The sequence below is a fragment of the Parasteatoda tepidariorum genome, chromosome 8 (assembly GCF_982258835.1).
Source record: "Parasteatoda tepidariorum strain Cologne lab strain chromosome 8, Ptep-v5.0, whole genome shotgun sequence".
NCBI lineage: Eukaryota > Metazoa > Arthropoda > Arachnida > Araneae > Theridiidae > Parasteatoda > Parasteatoda tepidariorum.
This window is the reverse complement of record NC_141762.1, coordinates 2,835,813-2,862,686: the sequence shown is the minus strand read 5'-3', so window position 1 is coordinate 2,862,686 and position 26,874 is coordinate 2,835,813. Positions and strand designations below refer to the sequence as shown.

The 26,874-nt window shown below is 29.3% G+C and overlaps 1 protein-coding gene across 4 annotated transcripts in view; it reads right to left on the bottom strand.

The window, feature by feature from the left end:
• The window catches only part of kto (mediator complex subunit kohtalo), a 111,597-nt gene that overhangs the window by 5,756 nt on the left and 78,967 nt on the right, over positions 1-26,874 (bottom strand). The window contains exons 32-39 of one of the 4 annotated variants that reach the window (XM_043044730.3): positions 26,566-26,701; positions 25,155-25,316; positions 21,859-22,107; positions 19,954-20,070; positions 10,273-10,308; positions 5,983-6,121; positions 2,860-3,158; positions 2,381-2,465 (exon numbers count right to left, since the gene is read on the bottom strand). In XM_043044730.3, coding sequence (XP_042900664.2) covers positions 2,381-2,465; positions 2,860-3,158; positions 5,983-6,121; positions 10,273-10,308; positions 19,954-20,070; positions 21,859-22,107; positions 25,155-25,316; positions 26,566-26,701 — 1,223 coding nt within the window. The remainder of the gene's footprint in view (positions 1-2,380; positions 2,466-2,859; positions 3,159-5,982; positions 6,122-10,272; positions 10,309-19,953; positions 20,071-21,858; positions 22,108-25,154; positions 25,317-26,565; positions 26,702-26,874) is intronic. The other 3 variants (XM_043044731.3, XM_043044732.3, XM_043044733.3) reach the window with 3 other exon arrangements.

The following is a 26,874-nucleotide window of genomic DNA, read 5'->3' as shown; positions in this document are numbered from 1 at the left end:
AAAAATAACTGTACATTCTCGTTCTCTCTCTGCACAGAGAATCCCGCTGGTCAACCGCTCCTCTCGTCTGCCTAGGACGCTTTGCTGTTTCTTATATTAAATAAAATTTTTATTTGAATCATATAGTTCACTGCTGCAATCATTTGCAACACACACATAAAATCCTCCTCCAACATTTCTTAATAAACTAACCAAACTAACTGGATTGGATGAAACTATTTCAACTTATAGAGTTTTCATTACCAACACTATAACTTGGTTTTCTTAAGTTGTATCATATTATCTTTACATGGTTCTTTCATCAGGGGTGATTGTGAGCCTAACTCAAAAATCCGGAAAATTTCTTGAGCAAAATCATTAATGACGCATTTCAAAATATAATATCTTTATAAATTGAAATCATTGTTGATATTTTCAAACATGAAATTCTAAATAAATTACATGTAGTATGATTTGAATTACTTTTAGAACTTTTATCTCTAATCACATTTATAACACTACCAGAAAAAAATTTACAAATGAAAGAGATGCTAAGAATAAATTCTAGTTCTATTATTTTAAAACAAAATATACTAGAATTTTTATACATAAATGTGATCGATGATTTCTTGAAACTTGTAGACCTTGGATATCCGGAAACTTCTGGATCGTAGTTAGCAAAAAATCTGGAATTTTTCCGGAGTACAATCACCTCTGTTTTATCGCATTAAAAAATCTGCTTGAGAATTTTCGTTCACACATAAGCAATCTATTTTTTTCCTTGATTTATTCATTGTCCAACATTTGCTTCCATAAAATATTAGTGTTATTAAGGTCTCATATGGTTATAAATTTGTTTCCTTGCTCGAGCATTTCCCTTAAAATAGACCTCAGCCGTGTGGCAGAATTTTTTCGCGCTTTCTGCGACATACCTCTCTAATATTAATATCTTTCTGCAGGATACTTTTAATAATAACAAATAAACATGTTACTAATTTAAAGCAACAGAAGCCTGAACTTCAATATATATATATATATATATATATATATATACATACTTACTTTTTGAATAAAATAAAATAATTATTTTTCTTTGTTTGAATATGTAATATTTTTGCATTCTAATATTATGGCCGATATTCGCGCATTTTGTAGGGTAAAAACACATTAATTATTTCCTTTTTCTTATTTTGAATATCATCATCACATTAAAAAAAATAATTTGTTCAGTTCACAAATATTTAAATTGATTGGGCAATTCAGAAATCTTATTTTATTGGTAGCGAATTTGGAGTTTTGTTGGTTGCTGCTATCTTACCTTCATTGACTGTTAAGCCAAGATTTTAAGCGGCAGTCTCAAAGGCATTAAAAAGATTTGATAAAGGCTTCCTTAATTCTTAGACAAAAGAAACTGTTTTTTTTATTAAATTGAAGTCTGAAATTATTTGTTAATTCCTTAAAAAAAGTAAATGTTTTAATTATTAAAAAAATAATTATTCATTCAGATATCTGCATTAAAAAAATTACAGGACTGGAAGTTCAAAATATAAAAATTAAGGACAAAATCGCCTTCAAACTTAAGGATGCTGATTCTCTACTAGGAGCAATTTGTACGATTGGAAGCAATTTGTTTGGAGCAGCATGGATTCGCAGTAATACAATTGGTTATAATTTTAGTAGTTCCTGCACTTAAGTGAAAAAAAACTCAGATTTTAAGTTCAAAAATTTCACTTTTGGTTTTCTATTAACAAAAAGAGGAGAGAAAATAGTCTAAATGTGGAAAATTGTTACATAGTAGGATTCTCTCGTGAAAAACTGTAGAGCATGGTATAGTTATTAGGGAGAAATAGAGAGATAAGAATTTATATATTTCTCCTACATCGAATGCTTTTGTGCCATCAAATCAAGGGTAATTGTCTCTAATAATGGAAGCAGATTAATATCGCACTTGACGCGCTACGAAGACTTTTTCCTTTGTTTTATTTACTTTGTTTCATGGCATATAACATAATTTTGGAATTTAAAATTTCTTCAATTCTTTTTTAGATAAATAATATTTATTCTTCCTGTTCCCTTATACAAAAATTTGGAAAATCCCAAAAATTTCAAGAAATTTAAGGACACTTTCTTTTTTTAAAAGAGAAATTAAGGAATTTAAGACAACTTTGAGCATTGAATTAATAAAAACTTTTATGAATAATAAAACACAAAGAAATAATAATCCAATTTCACTGCTAATAGAGATTTCAATATATAATTTTAAAGAGTTAATAAAAAACTAGGTTATAAGAATTTTATCTCAGATTTTAAAAAATTAAGAACCAAAAGTGAAAAACGAGCACTTCTTTAATGATCTTAAAAACAACTTAACGAATTAATAGCCTTGAGAGAAAATAATTACCTTGAGGTGGTAAATGATGTAATGCAGCAGTTTGTGCTGAACTTCCCTGCATACCATGCGGATACATAGGACCACCAGGACCACTCTGAAATAATCCATTGAATTAATATAATAAAAGCTTAAAAATTATTAACACAATTATTTTTTATATAATGGAAATATAGAACTGATTTAGAACATAAGATTATAAATGAAGGGATGGAAGGTAGAATTTAAAGGTACAAAAGTGAACTAAAAACTACTCAAACCATAAATTATATTTAAGATGACGAAAAACAAATAGCATTATAACTAAGTGAGATGAAACACAACAAAAGGAAGAATCATTGTGTCTCATAATAAGTTTTTAAAAATAAATATTGATGCTGATGAGCAATGGTAAGAAAGCTATATACCAAGAAAATGTTTAACATGTTCAAAATAATTTAAAAAAATTTAAGATAAATAAAATAAAGATAACAAAAGAAGGAAGGTCTTACAGGCATTCTTTGAGGTTGAAGTTGCTGTCGCATCAACATTTGCCTTTTCTGCATCATTTCCATAGAGAAACCAGCAGGAGGATTAGATCCTGGATGGTTGACAGGCATAGGACCTCCACTTCCTGTGATATGACTCCCACTCATAGCTCCAGGCATTGCACCACCACCTCCAGCATTTTGATGCTGATTGCTTGCACCAGGTCCAGGCAGAAACTGAGTGGAGGGATGGCGTGCACGTAGCATTGAGCTCAAAGCTTGCTTAGATTGAGAAATAGGTCGCTCAAACCTTGGACCACCAGCTATGATGAAAAATTTTATTAAATTAGTTGGTTCTTTTTTTTTTTAAAAAAAATTCAATTAAAAATATTTTATATCATATAAAATGCAAGGAAATGTCAAAATGAACGGTTTTAAATTCAGAGAAAAAATAATGCTACAAGTAGCATCATGTTTTTCAAGGTTTCTACTAATTTTAGAAATAAAGTTCCCTAACTTTTCCAGGAAAATTTCAACATATTTCCAACGTAAATTTTTGCTATACACTGTAATATTTTATTAAAAGTATTTTTTTATTTAATAAGCAATTGAACTTACTTTTTGATAGAAAATAACTATATTACATAATTTAAAAAAATAACAAGTACCATTCATAATATACAAATATATTAATTATAGATATAAGCAATATTTTGCATAAAAGCTTGCAAAAATAGATACTTAAAGAGAATTTAGAATATAATTTATAAAAACATAGTATTATTGAACTATAGTATTAAGAACAGTTACTTGAAAAAGTTGAAACAAAATATTAATTAACAGAGTAATTTTCAAAAAGTACAAATTAATATTCTTATATCATAAGCCTAAAAAAATTTAATAATGATGCTACAGAATTTTTTACAATAAACATAAACGTGAAACTTATTTACTTGTAGCCTCATCAGCTGCTTAATTGCTACTTTGAATTTTGTAATTGGTTTTTTCTCTAGTTTCAGGGATGAGAGTAGTTGGAAAGTAAAAAAGAGGAAATTCAAGAAAGAATTTTATATATATATATATATACACACACACACAAAAATTTGACAAAAAAGTGCAATTTTTAAACTTGTAAACCATGTGATTATAAATCCCGATTATTAATTTTAAAATTGCATGAATATATAAATATGAATCACATGCATGATTTTAAATTAAGAGAATATGAATCCCGAAATGAGGCTTTTAAATCAACTGAACATGAAACTCTATATCGAATTTAAAAAATGCCAAAATACAAATCATGGTGCGTAATTTTTAGATCACGTAAATACGAATCCCGATGCGCAATTTTTAAATAGCGCGAATACGAATCCCACTTTCTAATTTTAAAGCATGTATAAATAGGAAAATCGATGTTTGATATTACAACCGCAAAAAAAAATTACGACATTGGATTTTAAGCTCACCTGAATACAAATCGCTACAAAGGGTTTTAAAAGCGCGTAATTACAAATCGCGATATTGGATTTTTAAATCTCGTAAATAAGAATTGCAATACACGACATTTAAATCGCCTGATTAAGAATCGCAATGTTCAACTTTTAAATCAGGTAAATACGAAAATCAATGTTTGAGGGAGGAATGAGGACTTTCCCTGCGTGGAAAGTTTGATTCCTCATAAAATATTTTAACTTGTGCGAAAAAAAAATTTCAGCGGAAATTAGAGGGAAAAATGGAAAAATCTGAAAAAAAGCGGAAATCCGCTAATCCGCGGAAGAATCCCATCCCTGTAGTTTAAATTTTGAAATTTATTCTGTCATAACTTTCGTGGAGAATTAACATTACAGGGAGCAGCAAAAAAAAAACAAAAAAAAAACGGGGCAAATTTTTTTTATTGTAACTTTATTATGATAAATTTACAAAATATAAAAATAATAATAAGATCACACTTTTACTAATAAATAAATTTAATTCAAATTGGATGCCTTTTGCAGCAATGCAGAAGCACAAAAGCTTATTTAAACATTCAGCAATGGGACAAAAGTCTCCTGCCTTTAATCAAAACTTTTGTGTACAGAGTGAACGAACGATTTTACGCTTCCATTTTACGTATGGAAAATACGAGGATTCTCTTGTGAAAAACATTAGAGTATGATATAGAGATGAGGAGGGAGTAGAGAATAGGAAGTAACTTTTTAGATATTTCTCCTACATCAAATTTTTTTATGCCATCAAATCAAGGGTAATTGTCTCTAACATTGGAAGTAGATTAATATATTTCAACGTGCAACGAAGACTTTGTCCTTCATTTTATTTACTTTATTTCATGGCATATAACATAATTTTAGAATTTGAAATTTCTTCAATTCTTTTCTAGATAAATAATATTTTTCCTCCCTGTTAACTTCAACAAAAATATGGAATAATCAAAAACAGTTCAGGAGATTTTTTGAAATGTTTAATAATCAAGGACATTTAAGGACACATTCTTTTTTTTTTTTCTTTTTTAAAGAAAATTAAGAAAGAATGTAAGTCCTTTGAGCCCTAAATATGCAAACTAAAGGATATATTTTATAATTAAAGTGGTGAACAAAAAGAAATGAATACACAAATTAAAAAGAGATAAGGTAACTTCTATATTATGCCAGCTAACGGTCCTGCAAATTCAACTGTTTGACATTAAACTTATAATTTCAAGTATATTATGGTAAAACGATGACTGAATAAATTTCATTCTTCACGTTAAATATGATTTAAAAAAAATTTGGGGAGGGGGGAGCACAGCTACTAATTTGATTTATGAACTTGGGGTTCTGCCGACAGATGCTTGGTCATTTAGGGTTCCGTAGCCAATTGGGAACCGCTGAATCGGAAACCCTGCATGAAAGTACTGTCCCAATTTGCTAAAAAAATTTTGAAAGATAAAAACATAATGTTTAGTATCACAATGCGAAATCTTGATCTTGCACAAAATAAAAAAAAAACTAGTTTACAGAGATAATTTAAAATAATAAAAAAAAGGAAGATAATGATAAAAAAGTGAAAAATCACAGATCCGAGGAAGAATTTTGCTAGAATAAAGTTCCATAATTACTTTTTCATAACAACTAAAAAACAAGTATTACAAGAATTTAAATATATTACCAGGTGGCAGTGGCTGTTGAGGTGAATAATAAGGAGGTTGTTGCATGGAAGGTTGTTGTCCATACCACGGCTGAGGTGGTCCTTGTTGGTACATCATCGGATCATTGAAACTCATACCCGGTCGAATACCGTGAGCCTGCTAACATACATGCAAAGATCAATTTAATTCTTTAGTAAAAAAAATTTTATAAGGAAAATTAAAGTATTATAGAATGAGATTTGTACAGTTTAAATTTCTTCCCGAAAAATTCTAAAGTAGAATTCTTGTCAGGAATTTTAGAATTTCTAAAATAATAAGTATATACATTGAGGATTATAATTTAAACAAAAAAGAACAAAAACATGCTAAAATCAGGTGAATAACTAAAGAAAAAAGCAGAATTAAACAATATTCATTTTATGATGAAAATGTTTTGATGAAATGCTTTCTGATGAGATGTTTCTAACGATTGAATTTCAACTCTTTTTTTTCCCAGCAATTAATCAGAGCTTGATGTTTTCTTACAAATTTTCTTAATTAGTTGGATTAGAATAAAGTTTCTGTTCCTTCCTCGGTCAAATATTAATTTGTAAACTATAATATGAATATTTTTTCACTTCACTTTCACAAGCATTTAAAAGTGCATCTTTGAATAAAGAATTATAGTTTTATAATAACCATTCTCAAAGTTCATAACAATTCTTTTTTGAAAACTATAATTCAGCATACTTGGTAAAGTGGTAATTACAAAATACCTTGTATACTATCAATGTTATATATTAATCAACAAACAATCATAACAAAATACCTTGTACAAGCCATAATTTAAACTCATGTTTAGTTGTCTAGATTGTCGGAAGTTAAACCTGTAGTTTTCATCTATGCATAACTATAAGTATAATTCATACTTTTATATACGGGGTTACTAACGTCGTAAATTTTTTCAGATAATTTTTTAGAATCAAACTTAAAAGTACTTAAAAATATGTTATGAATCAGTATTTATATTGGCTTAAGGTAGAAAAAAAATTAAATGCAGATAGAATTTCCATTTTTTTCCACTACGCATGATTTGAATTGAAAATTTTGAGAAAAAAAATATTAGCCATGTTTTTACGGTTTAATACTGTTTCCTGACATCAGAATTTATAAATGGTATTTTTTAATAAATGACATTTTTCTTCATTTAATTTTTGTAGAATGAAAAAAGATTTTTTAATCCTAAATCATGCATAATGCCTCCATGATTTTTTTTAAAAGTTTCACCCGTAATTTTTTTTTGTAAAAAAAAAAACATTTCGCAAATTTTTAATAAATTTATGAAGTTTTAAACAATTTTAAAAAAAGGAAAGTCATAACATCATTGACAATTCCAAACTTTATTCCAAAATTTTTAAACATGGAAGATGTCAATATTTGAGGAATAATAACAGATGGATGTAACAACTTTAGAAACAATTCATTCATGGAGAGTAAAAAAAAATCAAAAAGCCATGAAAAATATTTTTTATAAGACATTCGGAAGAAGGATGATGGTCCATGAATACATAAATTATTACTATGGTCCTATTACTTCAAATGTTTGTTTAGTTCAAAAAACATGAATGAAATTTTAGACCAATTTTTCTTTTTTAAAGAAAAAAGAAGAGAAAATTTTTCATGTAACAAAGGAGACAGTGGAAAAACTTAAAGCTTTCAAAAGTGCTCCAAAGAAAAATAATCAAACACCTGGTAGAAATTAATTGTATATAGAAAAATAGACAAGTCCACATATAAGTAAAGGAAATATTATTAAAAAAGAATTTATTTTCTAAAGAAAATATTTCAAAACAATCTTAAAAGAAAATTCAACCACAATGAAAGAATTTTTTATTTTATTTTATAAAGAAAAGATTTCAAAACAATCTTAAAGGAAAATTCAGCCACAATGAAAGAAAAAAAAATTTTTTTTGAATAATTAAAACTTGGATTGCCAGATTTCTAAAAAATATGTATAAAAGAACTATATAAATAAAATTAGGAATAGATAAGACTCATCTACGAGCAGCAGTATAACAAAACATTGAAAGTTTATGGACAAAATGAGAAGACAAAAAAGTTGATAAAGAATAAGAAAATTTTGAAAGAACGAAATAGTTTCAACTTTATCTAATTTAAAATTTTATCAGTGAGGTATGAAATAAATCAATAGACACTTAAACCAATCAAATGATTTTGAAATACTATGTACAAAGTACTAATTTGATAAAAAAAAGTTTTAAAATTTTCAAGAGCTCATCGAATTTGCTGATTATCTGAGTTAAAAATTTGACACAATCCAAATTTTTCCGAATTTCACTTGAATAGACAGCATTAAAATAAAGACAAGATTTCAACATTTTAAAACCAAAGTAAAAATTACAAAGAAAAAAATCAAATTTGTTATTTTTACATTAAACTGGGTTAAGAATTCATTAAGAATAAAATTTCCTTACAACCTTTATTTTGTATTAAGTTCTACCTAAATAAACTGCAAATTTCAAAATTGAAGTTAATAGTCTTTGTTTTTATTTCATTGTGTTAAGAAATTAACAGAAACTGGGAGGCCTCAACCCAAACTCTTTCTCCTTGCCAATCATCTCAACTGTAAAAACTATTTTGTCAACTGTCCAAAACTCTCTTCTGCCCAATGTTAGATTTTGTAGAATAATTCTCATTTAAGCAATATTAAAAAATTAGCAATAAACCAATAATTAAAAAAAAATTAAGTTATTCAAAATTATTATGAACTTCAAGTACAAAATTTTATAATATTATATGAGTTTGGGCAATTTATCTCTTATATAATTATACATTTTAAAATTTATCATTATAACCATATAACTACAAAAAATTTAGTAAATTGAATTAATATTCAACAAACTTCGAAATTAAATATCAGTAAAATTATAGTTAGATATATTTTTTATATACAATAAGAGCACAATGATAAAGATTTGGAGTTATAATTATTTTAAAATTTACAGAGCCTTCGCTTAAAATAGAAGTGCTAGTAAGCAAGGTCAAAAATAGTATCCTTAGAAATGAATAATAGTAGCCTAAAGTGTATCCTCTGAGTTTTATCAGCACATAAGTTATAAATCATAAGAAGTAGAGATAATATACAACAGGACTAATTCTCAGCCAGGTTTGCAAGAATGCCCTTTTAAAAATTTTCTGATAAATATGCACTTTAATCCATATTACGCATCACTCATAAAAAACTAATAATACAATGTTATTATAACATGTGATTTTGAATTAGAGTTATTGCTTTTTGGCCATTTCCATGTAGTTTTCCGAAGTCCAATCAGTTCGATTTGGTGTGATTTGCTAGTTCGGCACACACAATAAACTCTTAAACCTTTTTTATAAAATTGCTCATAGTATAAGAACTCTCAAATTTACTCTCTTTGTCTAAATCTCAATGAATTAAATACTGATGACATCAGTCAGCAACTAACAGTATGCAAGCATGACAACAAGCTTTTTCAGAGAGGCCACAAGGTGCACTGAATGTGTGTACACCCAAATACTTAATTTTCACCTCATACAAAACACTAAATTCTTAGCAAGGGGGAAAATCACTTCTTTAGCTCTTTTGTTGCTGTTGAAACAATAGTAGCCATATTATATCCGTAGTTGAACAGCCGACCCCATTTTTGGGTTTACAAAATCTAATGTTCAACTTAGCCTTGAAATTTTGAGCCCAATACAGAAGACAGGGAACTCCTGGATCAAGTATTGGAAGAAATTTGCCTTCATAAAGGAATTTTTGATGGAACTACCCCACATTTGCGTTACATGGAAAGGAAAATCACGAGAACCTCTCACGGTCAGCCTAACGGCAAGGGGATTCTAACCCAAGATTTTTCTACCACTGAGGATGGTTTACGTCAGCAATGTGATTGGTGCAAGCCGGATGCGGAATTCGTATCGACCAGCCACGGTTGGGATTCGAACCCGGTTCAACTCATTGGAAGGCGAACGCTCTATCCCCATGAGTCATATCCCCTTAATTTTAGAAGCAAATAGTCATGAGTGGTGGTCCTGGAATTAGTCATTCAGAAACTATAATAATTTTCCAAGCATATTTTGATTGTAAATCTCATATATCTTTTACAAAACCTGTTCAGAATGGTTCAAAAACCTTGTATTTATAGAATTTAAAACTGTCAATTCTAATTGACAGCTAAAGTAGAAGCAAACAAATCAAAATTTAAACAGGAAAGAAGCTCCAAAAGGGGGGCCATCATAAAATCAAGAGTATAATATTTTTATGTTTTCATTACCTCTCTTTTCTTCCCTTTAGCAAATTCTTTATCAACCTGAAATGAATCTCAATGATTTAAGCTATTCTCAATGATTTATTAAAAGAGTAGTTTCAGCACATCTTAAAATAAATTAGTTATTTTTAATTTACAAAAATAAATCCATTGCAAGTTCTTGCCACAAGTCTACTAAATAATAAATTGATACGCCAATTTAAAAATTAGTTATAAAATTGCTATTGGTATAATTTCCAGTAGTGTACCTTGTTTTACAATTCAATATAATTCAAAAATATCCGCATTATTTAAAGACTAAAAAATTCATAGTCTTTGAATAATGAGGGTCATTAGCTGCTTGTAATTTTTTGAATTTTGATAATATTAAAATTAGACTTTTTTTCTTAAATCTTCTAATACAATTAACGAACTAAGTTTAATTTTTTCATGAATGAAACAAGAAAAACTACTGCTACAAATACTTATTTATAACTAGCACTTCATACGAGCAGTTTTTTTAAACATAATTTAAATTTTCAATCATAAAATAATTTGACACTTAAACGAACTTATTTAAATATAAGTGAATTTTTTTTAATGTATACTAGGTGAATATGTATACCAGATTTTAATGAACAAAATAGGTAAAGATGTGTACACTATTACTAAAACACTATGAAAATCTTTTCAGTTAAATAGACACAATGTTAACTAGAAATGGATTTATAAGCTTGTAGAAAAATAATTAGTATTAAGATGCGCAGAAACACATATTTTTTGTCAACAGCCTGTAGATACACTTCTTATTTGCTCAAACCCAACAATAGTACCATTCAATAGCAAAACTTTGAAAAAGAATTGGAAAGTAAGTTCTGAGAAAGTATTCAAAAGTAAATAGTAGAAAACATTAAATACACAGTGGAGGTCAAAGAGACGACTTTCAGAATGGACATTTGAACATTGAGTTTGTTAATTTTTAAACCCATATCTACGAACAAATAAAATTACAAAAGATTACAATTTATTAAGAATATATCTGAAATGCTTATTTAACTATTTACATGTGAAAGTTTGCTAATAATAATTTTAATAGAAATGTAGATATCTAACTATATATAAAAATCTAATGATGGTGTAGCAGTTTTCCATTGTTGACAATGCATTTTTATTGACAGGAAAATCACATGGTAGGAATTATGAGTTTAAGAGGATTGTTGTTATTGTTAATATCATTAGAATAATGTAATTCTAGGTTACATTTTAAGATAAAGCTATATAAATCGGTGTCTGATCTTATTAACCATTTTACTATTACTTTTTGCTGCTAACTACAATATTAATATGAATTATGTTTAAAGAAATTTGTTTAATGATTTAGAACTTAACTTTTAGTTTCATGCACAAAATGATGAAAGCAAACATTGTAATATTAAATTACAGAAGTAAACTCACCAAATTTGTCACAATAATATACTTTTAACTATAAATGTTATACATACAGTTAGATTTTTGAAAAGTGACCAATGTGTTAATCTATATTTTTTAATCCCAGTCACAAATGAAAAATATACAACTTTAGGGGTCAGAAATTAATAATAAGGGAAGAATAAATAAAAACTTTATTAGAATCAGTCAAATTAGTAGTGAGAAAAGAAAGATAAAACTGAAAACTAGTTAAATAGCCTTTGTAACTTTGTAACTAAAAAGGTTTCTAATAATCATTTATCAATGACTCTTTCTGCTGGCAAGCAAAGAGGTACAATATTTTTATCCTGGTATTCCTTAGTACTGATAAATCAGATTTTGATAGAAAGAATTTAAGCAAAAACATATATTAAGAAAGGTGATAATTATGGAACACGTTGTACAGTAAATTTTGCATTTAAAAATAAATTTCTATTTGCACAGATCAAGCGAAATCAACATGCTCATAATTAGTCTCACTTAAAGTGATATAAATCCTGTTTAAAGCAATTATGATAACCTGGAAGATATACTCTTTGAAATGACAGATTTCAAAACTGTCAATGCAAGTCTTGGGATATTTCGATGCAAGATTATGAAATGAATGTTAGGAGTTCAGCAGTTTGTACCACCAAGCAGCTGGAAAATTGAGATAAAAACAGCGAGAAATCATTGGTAATCTTCAGAAATGGAAGTGAATTTAGAATGCCTCAAATCCACTATGTTGATAATCTATTTATCAGCAGTGAGAAAATTTAAGATGAAAATGGCATAGTAAATTTTTTTTTTAATTAGATGCTATGAAGATGAAAACTGATGAGAATTTATTTAGTGCAGGTTAAAATATAATAACACTTAATTTTTTTTAAAACTCAAATTTGTAAGAGATTAAAAAAAATTTTTTTTTCCAAAATGTATAAGGATAATATATAAGGATAAGGTTAGCTTAGAAAATACATAAATATCAACAGCTGCTTCGATAGGAAACTTCTATAATTCTTCGTATTGTTAGCCACAGCTTACAAAGGCTTAGAAAAATAATAATAATAAATAAATAAAAGTACAAAACTTTTTTAACGTTTTAAATTCATGAAAAAAAGCAGAAAAGAAAAATCCCCCACATTAGTCTCTAATACGATAAGAGTGAAAAAGAAATATTTTATTCATGAAATGAAATGTAATTATTTTCATTGCATACATACTTTTTTGGGACTAACATAAAAATTAAAATGGGCAATGAATTGTAATTATATAAGAATTTTGAATTATTAAAATTAGCTCAAAATTTATAGAGTAACACAAAATTAATGAAAAAAAAAACTTCATCACAATTTTTTTAGATAGTAAAAATAGATATTTGCTTTATGAGTTCAAATGTAATCTATTAATTAAAATAAGATAATTTTTAATGGTAAACAAAAAAACAAAAATTGACAAAATTAATCATAAATTTTGGAAATGTAGGAAGCAAAATTTCTCATATTGTTAGAAAATTGAATTATTTTTGCAGGTACAAACAAATTTTTAATCGAAATAACCATGCCAAGAATTTCATTTACAAGATTTTAATACAGCTGCAATGACAGATAACATTTTTTAAGCTTTCATAATTAGGATAAGAGGAGTAGAAATTAGGAAAATTTAGTCCCTGGTCTAAAGGATCAGTAACTAAAAGATATTACTAGTTCACACACATTTTGAATGGTCTATTTTAATCAAATATTTCACTGGCCTGTTGCATTAATCAAAGCAGTAACTGAAAAGAAAAAGGCTGCCAAGTTTGAAAAGAAGCTCCCTGAATCATCCATTGACAAAAAAGTAGACTTGGCATAGATAATAAGATGCATCCATAAAATTTGAAAGAACTTATGGTACCTATTATAAGATACCGGCTATAATTGCAAAATCACAAGTCTGATAAGATGAACAGCGCATAATAGTAAGTAGAAACAATGCAAAAAGGTGAATAATTTCTTTAAATAGATTATTAATATAATTACAAAAATAGATATCTACAGTATATTCTACTTTAACTTTACATAACCACATTTTTATATATATGTTCAGATGAAAAATGTCAGCTTGCTCGTAACTTTCGGAATCTATGTACAATATTCAAACAAAATATTAATATTAAATTCAATGTATTTGTTAAAGCTGAGCAAGAAAACTGAAATCAATATCGAAAATAATGTCTAAACACACATGATTAAGATAGTCAGTTTCCCGTTTTGTGCTGTTTATGATCCAAATCAGGAATGATACAAGCCAGAATGAAACAAACGAACCATCTATTTTCTTAAAGACGAAAGCAAAACTCCAAAACTTAACCAATTTTTTTTTTATCATTCTTTTAATTAATTTAAAAAAAGCTCTTTCTTGACTTTCTACTGTTCATTCACCCATCCTCTTTCAACATGTCCGTCTCTCTCTCCTACATCATTAACAGAAAATGAAACAATTCATCTTCGTTTCTTTGAGAAAGAGAACAAACTACAACCCCTCTTACAAAACAAGTTTTTCCTTATGCCACTTGAATAATTCCTAAATGCAAGCAAAGTTCTTTCCTTTCCCGATCTTCTTTGTCCCCCTATCTCTTATATACATCATTAACCAAACAGAAACGAACTATCACTACTTCCAGAAAACAAAACACGTCCTCACACTAAACTGGTTTTATCCTCATCTGCCTGAATAATTTTACAGTGTTGGTAAGCGTGTTCAGATAATGCTCGCGAGTCGCCCACGTGGGGCTAGGCTACCGAAAATGTCATTCTTCATCTATCAGGAGGTACTCCAAAATAGAATGGAGTTAACGTGTCTTATAAACTAGTGAACTGGAATTTAATAGTTTTAGTGGTAGCTACGCTATGGTACTCTCCCACCAGAATTTTATCTGTGATAGAATTGGATGAATAAATATCATTAGCTGATACAAAGCTGTTTTGAGAGAGGCTGGGAGTAAGATCACTGAATTAAGATGACGGTTGTATGTGTGGTTGCTCTTATGTTGCTATTAGCAGCCAAGCGTGTAAAGGTTGTTTGGTTGGGTTTTGTTTACTTGGTTATGCTGTGTCTTATCGAGACTGAGTAGCAACAGCGTGAGGAGGACAATGCCGCAGCCACAAATTGCAAGTGTTCACCGTGTTCCAGCCATCACACTAATCGTGTTCATATCGATGTCAACGTTTTTGTCGAAGTAGGCGTGTTCGAGTCTCGTCAGAAACTCATTAATGTTGGTCGAGACAAGCCTGTTCAGATCACGTGAGTCACCCATGGCTAACAACAATGTCAACCTTTATCATCCAGGAGTGTGTGGTGCTTGCTACTCTCAAAATTCTTACTGCCAGCTTGGCCTGTTAAGGTTCTCAGGGAAAAGCAAAAATGTGATAAGTATTCTCCGTCAAATGAAGAACTGCCACTTACATTTTCTATCTCTTCGTTAGCTAGCTCGACCTAGGACGACCGATAATGTTTAAGTTTGTTGATGTTATACTAATGTTATATTTGTTAAAGCTTTACTAATTTTATGAATAAAATGTTCAAAGAGAAATTAGCATTTCATATTTTCTTCAATTCTAAGAAAGCAAATCTCTTCTCTACTTTCATTCTCCCATCCTCCTTGCTTCCGACTCTCTTTTACCATTTTGTCTTCATTGTGCAGCCAGGCAACTTTTCAATTTTATCTTGACACAGTTGTAATATAAAAATACCTGATTACAAAAATGGCGAGTGAAAGGGTATTGATCGATTGACCAATTTTCTTAAAAATCGCAAGGTGAATGGCATTTGATTGAGATGAGCAGTATAATATGGTACAAATTCAGAAAATTGCTAAGATACTTGTGAGGGATTACTTACAACAGATAATAATGCTGAGGTGTGTAGTAATTGAGGATAAATCGTAAATATCAAAAGAATATTGGGAGCTAAGGGAGAAGAAGAAAATAGTGAATCAAAAGAATTTCAGAAAAACCTCAAACGAAATTCAAATGAAGAAGCAATAAAGCAGTGCAGTAAGAATGTATACATCATGAATAAGTGCTATAAGAATGTATACATCGTGAATAGCAAATTCATACATCATGAATAGTATAGTATAGAATGAATACACCAGGTGTATTGTCAGAATAAGAAGATAATGAATCAAAAGAATTTCAGCAAAACCTAAATTCAAATAAAGGAGCAACAAAAGTGGTATTGTCTGAAGAAAATACAGGCCTTGTAATTTTGAAAAAGGGTAACACGCTTGGTATTTTATATAAAATGTTAACACTCCAAATTTATGATATCTCAAAATTTTTAGAGTCACTTTTCATGTTCACGAAATGGATGTTTATCCAGGGTGCATAGCCTAATTATTCAACAAAAAATAAACACCTTTTAAGCACTTTTCAAGCACTCAAATAATATTTTTAAGCACTTTACAAAAAAATCACAATTAGGTAGGATTGGAAAGTTTTTGACAATTGAAGGTTTTATCTGGTTTTAACCGTCATGTCAAAAAAGAAAAAAAAAAACTTTTGGCATTGTTCTTGACAATTGTCAAAAATTTGTAATCATGTAAATACGTACGTTTAAATACACTACAGACTGACGATACGCCGAAATAGGTTGAATTAATTGTGAAAACATTGAATAGAACAATGTCTTTTTGCATAATTTGTAGCAAAAATCAACATGGTAAAGGAAAAATCTCATTTTGGAAAAGGGAAAATTAAGCACTTTTTAAAAAACACCCAATGAAAAAAGCACCTTTAAGGGCTTTTAAAAATCGAAAATAAGCACCTTTAAGCACTTTTTAAAAACGCTATGCACCCTGTTATCTAAAAATAGAAAAACCAAGAAAAAGTAAACTTTGGATGAGAGGGGGTAAAAAGAGTTCGGACAATCCAGATTCACCTTAATAAAATCCCTTGTGAAAGTATATAATTAAAAACCTAAATAAAAAAATGTTTTACTAAACCAAACCATTTAATAAAACTAATGAAAATTTTTTAGCACTACAAGAGACACCTTCTTCAAACACAAAATATAATAATACTGCTGAAAACTTACATACATAAATAAAGACGAAAAAAGTAAGACAAAAAATGCAAGAATATGGGTAACAGAGTTGAGCAGGTAACTTCATCCAGTGAGATAACAAATATAAAAAGAAATAGATGAACCAAACTTCTTCTAAAAACAGTGATGTTTAAAAAACAGATATTTTATTTAAGCTAATATTTTTTATTTTACTCACATATTTGAAGTTGATTCTAAATTTCTTTTTACTAAATCTTAAAAAATTTAACACCTTTTCAAATTAAAACAATATTACTTTGTTTCCACTAAACCATAAAAATCTACTAACTACATTAAGCACTTATCACTAAAGTACCTAGTAAAACAACTAATTAAGCACCACGAACACGTATTACAGTTTATCGATGTCTTAACAGCTCGCACAAACAGATTATTAAATAAACTTTCACAACCACAACTTGTATAAAACATCTCATAATGTACATTACCAAATAATAGAAAGGTTTTCTAATGTTCGATAAAAAGAATTAGATGATGTATGAGATGTATGGAAAAAAGGTTAAATGCCTTTCTTATATAGTTAGATGCATAATATAAAAATACCGTACAATGACAACAATGTATCAACGGGTTCATAAATTTTAAAATAAGTAAAAGCATATTTCAGAAGTTAATAAAATAATGACAAATGAGATGATAGTACTTTTTATGAAAGTACTCATGCAGCTAATTGCAAAAGATGTAAAAGCATGTTATTTTTATAAAGAAAAATAAATTGCCAAATAAACAAAATAGATATTAAAAAAAACATGCTATGTGACAGGAAAATGTAAACAAAAAAAAAAGCATAGCATATTTTTGAAATATTTATAGCATTATCATGCATGGGGTGAGCAAATAATTATAATGCAGGTACAGGCTGTTCACAAATAAAAGAATATAGAAAGCAAAAAACAAAATTTATTTTCAAAAAAATCCATGCTTATTTTATTAAAAAAATGCTAAGAAACAAATACAATGTTTAAAAAGCAATAATTCATGCTTGAGTTTTCCTAACAAAAATAGGATTAAACAAAAATATATTTCAAATTTATTATGTCAAAACAGTTGTGTTACAATACAGGGTATTTTAAAGTAGATTGACAGATTTCAAAAATTTATAGCAAGACAGAAAGTTAAAAAAAAGGAAGAAAAAAAAACATGTCTTGCAGCAAATTCAAGCGACATTTTCTTTATCATTAATTCTTGGTTTTAGTTTAAAAAAATTTCCAACAAACTGCGCTGTAAGTCCCTTCCATTTTGATGCATAAAAATTTTGCTTTCCTATTACAACGTGTGACTAAGGCAGAGGGTGGACGTTTGGAAAATATAATGTTAATTTTATTCATTAAAAGATTGTGTTGTGATTTCAAGTCAGGTCTTATTCTTAATTTATGGAAAAAAATTCCCTCAGTTTATCTCAACCATCCGTAGTTAATACTATATTTTGATATACCCACATACTATCTGGTCGTATTGTACTATATTTTGATATGCGCAACTATCTGGTTGTTTTATACTATATCTTGATATACCCACATACTATCTGGTTGTATTATACTATATTTTGATAGACCCACATATTATCTGGTTGTATTATACTATATTTTGATATGCCCACATGCTATCTGGTTGTATTATACTATATTTTGATATACCCACATACTATCTGGTCGTATTGTACTATATTTTGATATGCCCTATCTGGTTGTTTTATACAATATTTTGATATACCCACATACTATCTGGTTAGATTATATATTTAGATATGCCTGCATACTATCTAGCTGGTAATCATATTGTTGATAACCACATAATCATATTGTCGCAGTATACTATAGTTTGATATCCCTAACTAATACCTGGTCTTAATATATAATAAGATATACCCACACATTAATAGACCTAAAAACCAAATCCTTGAGATTATTATTAAGACTATTATCAATAACCTAAAAACCTGGAAAATAAATTTTTTTACCTTGCAGTTCTAACAATGAATCTAAATACAGTAAAATCCCAATTATCCGACAGTCAATAATCATACCACACTTTAGTTAACCGACACCCCTTTCATTATTACAGTTAGTGTTACTCAATTACTGCTGTGAGGAAGAATCCAACCAGCATTTAGCAGATAAAACAGAACAATTAAATAGAAAACAAAAATGCTTCTTACTTTAAATTTTATTATAGCCACTACTTATTTCGAGTAATTTTATTCATAGTTTAACGTTGATGCACTAAAATATTGATTCAGAATAATCCCCTGACAGTCCAACAGCGACAATTTCTGACATACCTATGTTCCCGAGGGTGTCAGTTAATCGGTGTTCTACTCTACTCATCAAATAATAAATGCATCTCAAAAAATTATACCAAAGTCATAGTAAATAAATTTCTACAAAATTATAATAAAAGCTTTTGTCAGACCAAAAATCATGTGTAGAAAAATGACCTCATGGCACATGTGTGTTGAAAAATTAACTATTTTTGTGAAAAAAGGATTAGGTAGAAGATGATTTTTTTTAATATAACAATTTCTTTAAATAGAATTTTTTAAAAAAAGTCTCGAAAATCTCTTTTTTCTCGATTTTTATTTTCTTTTAACAGCTTCTTAGCAAACATTTTCTTTTCCCCGGTTTAAAGCTACCTTCAAATTCCCAGAATTTGTTCCATTTCTGCCGAGCCCTGGAAGTTGTTTTTGGTTTACAAGTTTATTAATTTGCCCTGCAACACTTTTGAATTTAAAAAAAGCTATAGAATAATAAAATTTATGCTTAGTCACATGAATTTACTGAAAGAATTGTTTTATAACCTCAACCGCTTTCTGTCATAAATTTTTAAATTTCATCAGTCTCATTTGATATATACCCAGTTTAGGATATCAGTTCTCTATACTTATGCAATTTAAAATAATTTGCAGGGTTATTTTAATAAATAATTTGAAGGGACTCTTCAATTTTAAACAGAATCTGTTTAGACATAGCTTAATGCAGTTAAAATATGCAACTTACAAGGGAAAAGAAATTTAAAGTATTTTATTGTGCGGCCAATGCTTCGTGATAATTTGCACAAGATTTAAACAAATATACCTACCAAAGTAGATTAAATAAACAGCTTCTTTAATATAACAATACTTAAGAGATAATATGAATTCAGTTTTACACTTACTTGTCCATTGACCATCTTTGCTGCTCTCCTCCTACGCTGTTGCTGTTTTGGCTTTTTAGCATTGCCTCTGGGTGACTGTTCCAAAGGAGTATCTCTACCTCTTTTAATGTCTTCAATCTGTTGCCACACAAATAAAGAGGTCAATACATCATAAAAGCATAAATGTTACTAAGAGAGACATTAAAATTTCACATGCATAAAGTTGTTACTCATCTCCCTGGTGTAAGAAAGCCTACACCAGGTCCAAAAGATCCCTTCACCTGAGAATAAAAAAATCTTTTCCAGCACAATCAACAGCTGCCTCCAGGAGGCTCCTAAACAATTAAGAAGGTCGGCAGGATTAGCGGGAAGGGAACAGGAGCAAGGAGAAAAAAATCTTTTCCCCCATCCTGAAATTTCATGCATTTCAAGTGACCACTTCTGAATCTTGCCACGGCCGACTGTAGAGTCCTATGGCCGCTGCACAACAGAGACAGGCCCAGACCCTTAGCAGCGCACCAGTTATGAACTAGTGGGAAACGCCAAGTTGAAATTAAATTACTTTTGTAGAGCGAGTGGATTTCCGAAGGAGTTAGCTCAACAGAGTTGGCGATTGGAAGATCACAACTATGTCCATACTGATTTCATCAGGCCTAGCTCGTAGATAAAAACTAGAACATCCTGGTCATGTTCATGATATACTTTCAGTCAATTTTTTAGTTATGGGATAGCACCTTTACTGTCAGTCAAAATCCAAATACTACTATAATCAGTAATAAGGGGAAACTCAAGAGCCCTCCCAATAGCAATAATTTCTGACCTAAAAACTGCGCAAAAATCAGGGTTACGGATACTAAATTTAATTTCCTCCTCAGAGTTGCTGATAAAAACACCACTCCCAGCTTTACTGCCTTCAAATTTGCTGCCATCTGAGAAGCATATAGTGATAAAAGGAAGCATCATATGTTTAAAAAAAATGCTATTTTTTATTAAAAAATGGTACAGTGAGGAAAAATACAACTATTCCTTTTTAGTGTTTTTCACTTCCTTTTCTCTCGTTAGGTTTCTGTTTCATTTTTTTCAAAGCTTATTATGAGATGTTTATACATCTCAAAATAAGCTTTGAAGATCTATATTAATACTTATTAACAGTCCAGACACACTGTTAATAAGTCTTTTTCATTGTGTTTAGGTATTGTATTCAATGTCTAAACGTTATGTTTTTCTTCTGTGCTCTTCATTAAATCTCTACACAAAATTAAAACACCCCCTTTAATTTGAGCATCAGTTTTTTTCTAAATATAACTAAAAAAAAGATTCCAGCACACTAGTCAGGAATGACTCTTTTTTTTTTAACTACAAAAAAGTTCACAAAACTTACTAATGTTATTTTGGTATCACTTACATTTTAAACAACGCAGGAAACTAAATTACTTATTCAGATATAGAATACACTCTTAGAGAGATGAAATCGTAATCAATTTTTTACCATTTTCATTTGAACTTAAATTAGTTTAATCTCTTTATAAGTTTTAGCATTTTTACTCTAGTCTCTAAGTCAAATTGATAGATCAATGCCAAACATATCATACAATGTTAATTAGGTTCAGTATATCAATCAAAATAATACAGGGATAGAATTCTCTGATTTTTACAGGTCTCCCAAGCATGATGACCAAGCAGCTGTCAGTCAATTTATTCCTTTTCTGAAAGTGACATGTAATCAAGAAATTATCATAATTTATCTGTTAATAACCATTAAAACCTTGCTGTGGCACAAGTAGCACAGGGAAGTCATTTAAAAATTGTCAAGACAAATTTGAAAAAAAAAATTCTCCAGCCATGGGTGAAAATTTGTGAGAGAAAAAGCAACCAGTTAAGTTTGGAGTTGGCAGTTAAAGAAGGATTAGGGAGGTAAACACTTACAAGAATTTGTGGCTGCTTTTCAGGAGGTGGCTCTAACTCTTCAGCGGGTAGTGGCGGAGGCTCTAAGTAATAGCTGCTTGGCTTTTTCAGTGAATGAGTGTGCCACAACAATAGACGATGGCTCTCTTCGTGGCGCAGAGGTTTCCTCTCCACTTTTACAGCCCAAAACCACGACCAAGGAGTGGGATTTTTATGACCCTCCAAAAAATCCCACGGACTTACTCTCTGCTTGGCCGAAACTTGCAAGCCCTAAGCAAAATTATTAACATTCGTCATTAGAAAAAAATAGAGTAAAGCAATAAAGGCAGAACAATTCAGCGTAGAAACAATATATTATAGCAGCAGCAAGGTCGATGCACATGAAACAAAGGTTAGAAATATAGGAGCACTAGCTTTCATTTGTTTTGGAGTAGTAATTTTTATACTTTTAGATTAATAAGTTAACATTACTTAAAATTATAATTAAAATCTAAGCTAATTTTAAATAAAAAGGAACAGTTATAAATGCAAACTTTACTAAAAACCCAATTTATGAATTTTGTAACAAAAATGAATTCTGTAAAAAGGGAGGAAAATATTTTTGATGAAGCTTTTTGATCTTAAAGTATATTCGGAGCAGCAAATAAATTTTTTTTTATCACCTGTTTCTTAGCATAAATGAATAATTTCATTTAATGACAATAATCACACATATTTTTATTAAAACTTTTGTGATTTTTAAAACAAGATATAAAGCACCTATTAGCCACTTTTTTCCCGCATAATCTTTTATTGTCAGTTTGCGTTCCTGAACAAAACATAAATATATTTCTTTCAATTAAATTGAATAATCCCTGTTTCAAAAATCTGCTAACTATTGTTCAGCTGAAACCAGGAAAAAAGTGATTATAGACAATATTAAAAAGCATCAGGTTGACTGCTAAAATTTTCTTATATCAGTTTTAAAAAAAGTTAATTTTTAACTGGTTTTTTTTGTATTTGAAAAAGAGATAAAATTTGAAATTCAAATCAATTGAAGTTAAAATTTTTGCCTCAATGGTTTGATTACAAACATTGAGTTAAGATAAATTATATTAATTCAAAAGGTACTAGCATAATTAATTATACATTGACAATTTAAAGGGCGTGAACATGAAGTACACCAGATGAGCTAGCTGAAAATGAAAAGATTAATTACTTAGGTAATTCAGCTTGCTTTAATAAACGAATTTGGGACAAAACAGACCGATAAGTAACAAAATTCAGACATAGACAATTTTAGTTACCTCATAAAGAGATAACTTTCTTATTCAAATGTTAAAATAAACAATTCATACATTTTAAATAAAACATACTTTATTTTAATTGTGGCACACAAAAACCAGCTGGAGAAGTTGAGTGCGAAGGGGAAAATGTTAAGCAAGCATAATGAACTTAATCACATAACTTTTTAAAAAGAAAACATAATCCAAGAGAATTCTCCACAACATAAAACAGCTACAGTTGCTCCATACATTACAAATCTAATTTGGATCTGTCTTATATATGCAAGCATACATTTAATATCTAATAAAAAACATTAGCATAATGAGGGTGAAAAATATGTCATAAATACATTTACAATTAATATGTAAATTTATCTTTAAATTAATTTCAAATATTCGAAATAAAGTTAATAAAGAAATAAAAAGTCCAGAAAAGAAAGAAGAAACATCCTTTCTTTCAGAGCTTAAAAACCTAATCTTCCCTTTCTAAATCAATTTAGTCTTTCTCCCTTTTCCAGTGGTTTTTCAAACTTGTGATTTTCGATACTCGAACCTTGTTCCTTGAAATTTGTAGTCTTGCAAAATATAATAATGGTGCATGCGTGTACTAAATCCATCATAATTTGGAGTGAAGTAACCACAACCCATACAGTCCCAGGGCCAGTGAACTTTTCTTGAATCAACCAGGAACATTACAATATTAGGAACCATTAATGGATGACTTGAAAAAGAGCAGCACCTAACCTTTACCACTGGAAACCTTTTACCGAAGATATAAACAGAGTGCGTAGCCAAATTATTCAACAAAAAATAAGCATATCATTGGATGTGGTAGGTATGATGTAATATTTTTAATTGAATAGGTTATTGCTGAAACAATTGATGCAAACAGCAAGCTGAATTTGCAGTTACAAAAAAAAAAAAAAAAAAAAAAAAAACTGACAATTTTAACATTGTATTTAAAATTTCTTATTATCTACCTTAAAAAAAATCAAAGAACAATAGTTATTTAACACAATATTATGTGCTCTAACTTCTACATCCAGGGTGCATAGCCAAATTATTCAACAAAAAATAAGCACCTTTTAAGCACTTTTCAAGCACTCAAATAATATTTATAAACACTTTAAAAAAAATATCATAATTAGGTAGGTTTTGGGAAGTTTTTGATAATTGAAGGTTTTATCTGGTTTTAACCATCATGTCAAAAAAAAACAAACCTTTTGGCATTGTTTTTGACAATTGTTAAAATTTTTGAAATCATGTAAATCAAATGGCGTTTTCATATGCTACAGACTGACGATGCGCCGAAATAGATTGGGGCTGAATTAATTGTGAAAACATTGAATAGAACAATGTGAACAGTGTCTTTCTGCACAATTAGTAGCGGAAATCAACATGGTAAACGAAAAATCTCAATTTGGAAAAGGGAAAATTAAGCACTTCTCAAAAACACCCTATGAAAAAAGCACCTTTAGGAGTTTTTAAAAAATGAAAATAAGCACCTTTAAGCACTTTTCAAAAATGCTAAGCACCCTGTATAAAGGTCGGGATAGCCTGGTCAGTAGGGCGCTGGGCCCATGTCCGAGAGTTTGAACCCCGCCGGCCGCAGACTCCCCGTGTAGTAAAGTGACTGATGCACGTTAAATCTGTCTAGTCGCAAAAGTTCATAACAAATCAATACCTTTGGGGGTGCTGGATTGGAAAGGAATTGTTCACTGATTCAGGTCAAAATTACGATCTGTGGTAGAATGAATGGATGTATGAATGGGTTCACCCTATAAACAGGTGTGACGAATGGTGTGGCAGAAGTCGAATTCTTGGCCATAGATGGCGACACTGGAAAACAAGAACAATCGCACTCCCTCTGCCTAAATAGGCCTACATCAACGACAACCCTGTATAAAGATACACACCACATCTACAGAGCAGCAGAGGTTAATTAGAACAATCAGAAAGTTTACATTAGAACATATTTTCAAAACAAAATGCTTTTTAAATTGTAAATGAATTCACTCTAAGTGGATCGAGAGGAAGTAAAATGTCACACACCTGTTTCTTGTCGATAGAATCGAAGCCGGCAATTTTGTTTCCTTTGGTGTCGATCAAGCTCCCCATGGCTTCACATGTGATAACCTCACACTGCCACTTCATGATGGGCAGTAACTGCCGCACCATCTGTATACCTTTGCTGTTTTTATCAGCCACTTCTTTCTGCAAAATGGTTAACTCATTGAGATCGAATGATAGATAGTAACTAAATTATTTTGTTATGGTTAATTAAAAAGGTTGTCAGCATGATAAAACAATTATTTGTGATTAATAAATTGCTTTGTATGTAATTTAAAAGAACATTGATATTCATTATTAATGTACTCAGAACTTTTGTTGAACTCAGCAATCTTCTTGTTTTGTAGCACAAGAGTACTACAGCTTAAAATTCATTAAAGTTTTAAAACTTAGTTAGAGAAAACTAGTTATTATTTTTTTTAATCCAGTAAGTTGGTTTTTGTCAATAAAAAATTTACTTTAATAAGTGTATAAAGTAATATTGCATTCTCTTATAGGTGTAGTGCATTCTTTTATAAACGTATAAAAATGTTAATTGAATAATAAAATTTAAGCAATATTTCTGTTAATAATTATTCTACCTCATTGGTACAAATTCTGCTATATACAGTCAAACTAGCTTTTGGCAAGCACAAAGGGGTCACATATTTTCTCCTTATTAAGTGATTGTAAAGAATGAGTTTGCTAAAAAATGATACAAATAATGCAAACTTAAAAAATTTTAAACAAAGTTTATTACTTATATTTCACTGTACTAAAGAAGTTAATTAATTTACTTTGAACTGTCTGAATGTTTTTAGAATAAGATTTATGATATCTAACACATTATTCTTCGCAACCCTGCTCTCGAAAAAAATGTTTGAAGTTTTTCTATATACTCAAAATCTATTGTGTTTGTGAGAGACGGTTCAGCTATTGCTTTAGCTTCAATTTTAGCTAAAAAATATCCGCGTGAACCTCAAAATATTGCTCGCCAAAACTAAGTTTTGCTCATGAAATGCAACCATCAACGCAATTTATTTTTATACCATGCATATTCATTGCATATTTTCAATAGCTATCACCTTGTATATAATCTTGAATAATATATAGATTCAAAATTTTTACAACAAAAAAATATTTTTAGATTAATTTATAAAAAGAAAAATTTTTATCAACCCAAAATTTTTTTTAACTGACAACTGTAAATAAAATAGGATTCTTCCTTATATTTTGCATTTAAGACTCAAGCATTAATTGATAGCCCAACATACAACTTAGATAAACAATAAGACAAGATAAATATTTGATAGGAATCTTTCAACAACTTTCCCTGTTTAAGGGCAGTTTCTAAAAATTAGTTGAAACTTGGCCAAGAGTTGGGCAGTCATTATAAAAGATTAAATGAGTGTACCTTAAGTTTTTTTAGAAGTTCTTGCTTTTTATTCTGCTTTTTACTCTCTTCTCCCTTGTCACTACTGAGAGACTCTGACACTTGTGTTGTGTGAATGAGAGCAGCTAACATGTCAAGGACAGTTGTAAACAGCTCACTGAAAAAGGCAAATAAAACATATTCTCTTAAAAAAGGTCTTTTTACAGCTCATTATTTAAATTACTTCAATTATAACCTCTCGTTAAGAGAGAACATCTTTGCTTGCAAATGAACTCAATTGTTAGGGACAAAGAGGGAAAATGTTAAATATACTATAAACCATCTTTATTT